General features: G+C 56.7%; 1 protein-coding gene across 1 annotated transcript; it reads right to left on the bottom strand.

The window, feature by feature from the left end:
* Window positions 1-5,306: 5,306 nt before the first annotated feature.
* On the bottom strand, window positions 5,307-6,404 carry TMEM271 (transmembrane protein 271). The gene has a single exon (XM_065877305.1). The coding sequence runs from the start codon at window positions 6,402-6,404 to the stop codon at window positions 5,307-5,309; it is 1,098 nt and encodes a 365-aa protein (XP_065733377.1).
* Window positions 6,405-6,604: the final 200 nt, after the last annotated feature.

Genomic DNA, 6,604 nt, shown 5'->3' with positions numbered 1-6,604 from the left:
TCACCCAGAACATGGCCTTACCTGGAAATAGGGTCTTCGCAGGACCTAAAGCCAGCGGTGTCCTTCTAAGAGGCAGAGAAGGACGCACAGAGGTGGAGGCCACCAAAGGCGGGCAGAGATAGCGGTGAGTCCACAGGCCCAGGCACGCCTAGGACTGCCGGCCCCCAGGAGCCTCGAGGGGGGCACAGAATGGATTCTTCCTCGGAGCTTCCAGAAGGAGCCAACCGTGCCGACCCCCTGACCTCAGACTTATGACCTCCAGACTGTAAGAGAATAAATACTTGCTGTTTTAATCCACGTAGTTTGTGAAGCCTTGTGACAGCAGCCCCAGGAAACTAAGATAAGCTCCTAAAACGTCCAGGCGCCTGAGGCAGCACAGACCCCTGCGAAGGTCCAGGCCCACATCCTCGCGCCCCTTTCTCTCCTCTCTGCTTCAGCGACGCCTCTCCGTTAGCTTCCCCAAGGAAGCACACCAGCCTCGGTCGCCACACCTACTTCGGTCCCACCAGACAGGAGCCCCCTGTGGCCCACAGAGAAGGTTGAAGGGTCAGGCTGGGCCAGGTCCACGAGGGTTTACTTTTCTTCAGAAAAGGCAGTTCTTGAAAGTTTCTGGGTAGGACAGCATGGTCTGACACACGTTTTAGGAGAAAGTTGTATCAGGAGTGGAGCTGAGAAAGGGCTCAGGCTGGCGGTGTAGGAATACTGGAAGGGCATGGCAGTGTACAGCCGAAGCCAGCCTGGGGCCAGGGAGAAAGGCACCCCTCCAGGTGCCAGAGCCGTCCCCATTCCCGCCCCCAGTCTGCTGGGAGCTCCTGCCCTCGGTACAGCCCAAGTGGTCGTGACCACGCAGTCTGCTCGTTCAGGACAAGCGCCGCACAGAGACAGGAAGGAAATGATCATTTTGTGGGATGTGTTGTGCTTTAACACAGATCTCACTGGTCCTAAAGTAACGGGATTTCTACTGACATTCTGTTGAGGATCAATACTAGGTAAAAAGGTGAAGTGGAGATCTTGGCTTCTCTACATGAAACTCACATCACAGCTTCTCTAGATTAAACAAACATTAAAAACAGCGACAGGAACCACCAGGCTTTCTCCCACCTCCCCAGTAAGTCCTTAGAATTCAAACTGGGGACATAATGATGTATGGGCACTGTTTTCAAAAGTTACCTTTTCTTTCCATTTTGGTGGGTTTTTTCCTGTCAATCACTAGGCTGAAAAGTAGCAAATTAAGCAAAGATATTGGGTCATCTAGAAAACAAACCAATGGATTAGGCTGCTGCCTCTGTCTCCTATAAAAATAGGTACACAGGTATACAAAGAGTTTATACTTATTTATATGCCAGAATTCATTTGTCTTCATCTCTCATTTATTAATTTTCATGCATATCTCGGTGAGAAAACAGTGCTTTGGGGCAATAACAACACTGAGGGCTTGCGTGGTGCAGCCCTCCCCCGGCCCGGAGGTCACCCAGAGGTCAGTGCCCACCAAGCCCAGCAGTGTCTCTGCAACACTGCCGCCTGGGAGCCTGGGAACTCAGCCTGCCCCCAGCCTCCCTGACCCCGGCGTAGCCCTGCCGTGGCTGGCTGTGCTGTGCTGGCTTCTGGGTGAGGAGCCGTCCCTCCAGCTTGCCACACCTGGATGTGACAGAGTGTGCGGGTCTATGTGGTGCCACTCAGCACCCACAGGTGCCCTCCAAGCAGTGCTCCTATGATGCCTTGTCAAGGGAAGCAGCAGCCCACGGCCAGGCCACTCCACCCGCCACGTTGCACCTGGCGTCCTGGGTGCCCCAGGCAGGGCCACTGGCCTGGCCCTCAGACATCGCCAGGGAGGCTGTGTGTGTGTGTGTGTGTGTGTGTGTGTGTGTGAGTGTGTTCATCACTGGTGCATGTGCTTGCAAACCAGTGTGTGTGCACGAGTGTGAACACATGTGCACACGTGTGCAGCTGTGGGCTTTCCTATGTGTACGTGCGCTCACGTGATGTGTGTGCGTACACACGTATGTGTGCCTCCGTGCACGTTGGAGGCTCCCACCTGCTCGGTGTCACGACACCAGCCAAGAGTAAAAACATTGCTCGCCGGCAGTTTCACCTCCACCACAAACACCATCTGCCTGATCTTTTTAATTAAATGATTGTTTCATCGAATATCAGTCAAAACTTCAGTTGTGTGGTTGCGATTTGTGTTGCCGAGAGCACGTCCTCTGCCTGAGGAGGACGTAAACACAGGCACTCTGGGATCACTGGTTCATCAGTCTCAAGGAAACACGGCTTGTTTGGTGACTGTGTCGTGTGTGTGTTAGTTAAATTATTCTTTTAAATGTAAACAACCTTTATGTTTAAAATAGTAACTTACGAACTCAGCATTAAGTGATGTAAAAACACTAAAATGTGTTTAGTTTAATTTTGGTATTTCACCATGATAATAAACTCTTGGTCTGGCCTCCACCAGGCCAAGAGTTTATTATAATTCTGAGAAATAGAATAAGACCCGTATTTTAAGAAAGCTCCAAGGACTGGCATTATTTTCCAAGGAGCATAAAGAATCAATTCTAAACAACTAACTTGAACTCTCAAAAAGGAGAACAAGCGTGAATGAGAAGGGCTTGCGCGGTGGTAACCTTCCGGACGCTGGAGCCATCACAGGAAGTCTGTCCCAAGTGGAAGGAAGCTGGGCAGCTTCACGATTCTCCACTCGTTTCCCCGAGTACTGGTCTTTGGAACAATTTGAGTGTAGGCATATTTGAGATTTTCTTTCCTCTAGTAAACTTTAAAAATTAAAACCCTGGTATCCCACATCATTATATCAGCTTCTATAACGTGGACTTAACCATATTCATGGAGTTAGAAACACGTCTTTAAAAATCCCATCTGGCTTCTTGGTCAAACGTACATTTGACAGGGGAGAAGCCGCTGTCTGCACCCCCAGATGCTCTCTGCTGTCCCGCCCCGTTCTGCCTTCTGCTCTATCCCAAGGAAAGTTTGATACTTGGTTTTGTTCGCAAATTTGAAAGATTCATAAGGCATCTAACATTTTCAGCTGTACAGACCGTGTCAGACAGAACCTCAGAAAACAGGAAGGAGGCGGGCGGGTCTGGCATCTGATGTCTGCGGTGCACACGTATTTGCTCCGAGCCGGGGGTCCCTGCCCAGCTGCCTTCCGCAAGAGCCCACCGTGTGCCCAGCCAATGGGCACACTCTGGCCAGACTGCCCCCTTGTGCAGTTCTGGAAGGTAAGCCTTGCAGCTGCCAGTGAGGGCTCTGCTCCAGGACGGAGCAGCAGCCTCGCTCAGGGCGCAGGAAACGCCTGGCAGTGCCGTATTGATCTGGCTTAGGTAGATGGGCTTCAGTATTTTACAAGTCACTTTTGCTGCCACTTATCGCTTTTTCTACTTACGCTGATGGCCAGTGGGCCGGGGGTGGGGGGGCAGGGGGCCCCAGGCCATAAGGACCGGCAGTGGGCCGGGGGTGGGGGGGCAGGGGGCCCCAGGCCATAAGGACCGGCAGTGGGACTAGCTGGGCCGGGCCCTCAGCCTGGCTGAAAGAGGCCCAATATGGACCATTATCTGAAGAGGTCTGCGGATGAGGACCTAGTAGATTGGCTTTGAATGATTCTTTTTCCTCGGGTGGCATCAGCATAACAAGGAGAAGACACTGCCCATGGCCTCTTCCATCAGAATCCCCAGGTTTCAAAGTAATTGTCCAAGCATCAGCACCACGGCTTTGCCACCTCCACTGAATGGTGACAGGTCTGCGCTTCTCTGGGTAGAAAGAGGGCCTCCTCTCTCCAGCAGTTTCCTTTGCCGCTGGGCAGTGTGGCCAGGTCCCGGCTGGACGTGGGCCTCGGTCACCTGGGTACATGGGAACTCGAGCTGCAGGCAGTGCACCTGGGAGCTTAGGAGAGGTCTCACCCCAAAGCCCGCACCTGGAAACTACATTAACGCTAAATCTGGCTACTTTTTCACAGTTAGAAGTGGACCCCTATACACTCTAGAGAGATTACACATTATTTCCGTAGCTTTTGTCACCTCAAGTGTCTTGTGCTGTGCTCACCCTAGCAGAGCACAGAGTGCATCCTCAACCCCTTTTGCAGGAGGCACACACCATTTGGGTCAAGGTGGGGCTCTGCTCAGAGCACACTCAGAATTAGCGGCACACCTGCCGGGCACCACAGTTCCAGCCCATGGGAGTCGGGTCACCTTTTCCCAAGATTCAGAGCCTGCCCGGCTCCCAGTCAGCCCACAAGACTGGGTGGAAACACACTTCACCATCATTTGGAACGCATTTCATATTGCATGTGTAAACACGCAAACACATGCATATTCTAATGATTTGAAAGTATGACCTTCACATCAGTTAAGGCTATTTAAGGGGTATATTTCAAATGAAATGCTATAATATTCAAAATCACCAGATTAATGAGCTAATCAACAGAATAATCTTTGCCAGAAAAACTACGACTGTGATTTTCCAGGATTGGATTACTCATATGTATTAACCAAAATAAGGTCAGCTTTGCTGTAAAAACCCCATCGCCAGTTTCCAGAAAAAGAAATGTATGGGACCTGATATACACACAGAAATTTAGCCTCAGAAAGAGGCTGGATTTAGTCAACCAACTAGCATAATACAACTGTTCAAACCCAACATTTGTCTGACCAAATCCAATCATTTCCCCCCAAAACGGATTTGTGTTGACATCCTCTAACCCCAATTTGATGAATATCTCCAATAACATGGCAATAATTTAATAAAGGAACTCACCAATTTTAAATTGCAATAAATTTACCAAACATTTTCACTGTTTATGGAGAGCTTTACAGTAAGAAAGTGTCAACAAAAGCAGGCACATCCGTGTACAAAGTGTTGCTGTTGGTGCTTCTCCACTTCCATTCCTAAAGGACCAGCTGCGCTGTCTTTCTGTCCTCTCAGCGAGCGTTCTTCCGGCCGCGAAATCACCCTCTCTGGGTGAGCTCTCACTCGGGTCTCGGAGGGCGCCCAGGGAACGGACTTGCCAAAGAGAAGTGCGGTGGGGCGAGCCAACCCCAAAACATTTATTGTAAACTTTAAAATGGAGTCCGGATACGAACAGACACAGAAAAGAAGAGAAACCTCCCAGACACAGAAATAATCATACTGGAGGGCCAGTCTCGTGGCGGGGGGCCCCAAGAGGCGCTGGGCCAGACCGCCCCTGAAGATGCGTCGCCACGGAGAGGCCTGGCTTCGCGCCCCGCCAGCCCCCGACCTCCCTCGCTGCGGTGGCGGGTAGGGAGGCGGCCGCAGTACATCCGGATCGGCCCGGGGGCTCAGGAGGCCCGGCTCGGCTCCCAGGGGCGGGCCGCCTCGCAGGGCGGCCGGCAGCAGTAGGGGTAAGAGGCGTTGAGGTCGGGGTCCGAGGGCGCGTACCCCGGCAGCTCCACAGACGGGTGCCCCCCGCAGCACACCTCCACGCCCGCCTCGTCAAACGCGTGGAAGACGCCCACGTTGATGTAGGAGACCGCGTGGCGCGCCGCGAAGCCCGCGCAGTCCCCCGGGGCGGCGAAGTCCGACTCCTCCGGGGACAGGATGGAAGCCTCGCTCGGCCGCTGCTGCAGCCTCCGCCCCCGCCGACCCCGTCGGCCCCGCCGCGCCCGGGAGGCTGGCGGCTGCGCACGGAACCCCGGGCCGCCGCGGGGCCGCGCCAGGGCCCGGCCTCCCTTCCGCCGGCCGCGCCGGCCGCGCCGGGCCTGCGAGGACTTGTAGTTCTTGACCAGCAGGAGGCTGAGCAGGCCCAGGAGGCACTCGAGCGAGTTGAAGACGGTGGAAAGCACCAGGCCGCGCTGGTAGTCCTTCAGCTGGCGGCACTTGGCGGACGTGGCGCTGTCCAGGGTGCTGCGGCCGCGCGGCGCGCCGGGGCCCGGGCCGGGGGCCGCGGCCGGCGCGCGCGGGGGCAGGCAGTAGTGGGAGTACTTGCGTTCCACCAGGGACACGGTGTCGCCGTCGATCACGGCGCCCGCGAAGGCGCTGAGGACCCCGAGCATGAAGACGAGAACGCCCAGCAGGAGCAGGTTCTGGCTGTTCACCCGCCCCGAGGGCCCGGCTGCGCTCCCCGGCTCGCCCGGCGCAGCCTCCGGAGCCCCTGCTGGGGCCGCGGGGCCCCCGAGCGCCGGGCCCGGCCCCGGCCCCGCGAGGGCGGCGTCCCGGGGCCCGCAGCAGAGCAGGGCGGCGCCGAGCAGCGAGAGGCCGGCGGCCAGCAGCAGCCCCGAGTAGAAGGCGCCGGCGGCCGCCCCCAGCCTGAACGGCTCCCCGCGCAGCTCCGAGCCCAGCGAGAAGCACTTGAGGCCGACGGCGGCGGCACTGAGCGCGCAGGCGAGCAGGAGGCAGGAGGAGAGCGCGGCGCAGGCCCCGCGGATGCTCCACTTCATCCTCCGCGCCCGAGCCGGCCCGCACCCCGCGCGCCCGCCGCCGCCCGCCGCCGCCCCCGCCGCCTGCGCCTCCTCCCGGCGCCGCGCGGCCGGACCGCCGGCCTCCTCCTCATCCTCCCGCGTCCTCCCGGGCCCGCGCCGCCGCCGCCGCCGCCGCCGCCGCCGGAGCCCGCATCCTCCGCCTCCCGCCGCCGCCGCGG

Source organism: Phocoena phocoena, chromosome 5 (genome assembly GCF_963924675.1).
Source record: "Phocoena phocoena chromosome 5, mPhoPho1.1, whole genome shotgun sequence".
Lineage (NCBI taxonomy): Eukaryota > Metazoa > Chordata > Mammalia > Artiodactyla > Phocoenidae > Phocoena > Phocoena phocoena.
The sequence above is the reverse complement of the archived record's forward strand: the minus strand, read 5'-3'. Positions and strand labels throughout refer to the sequence as shown.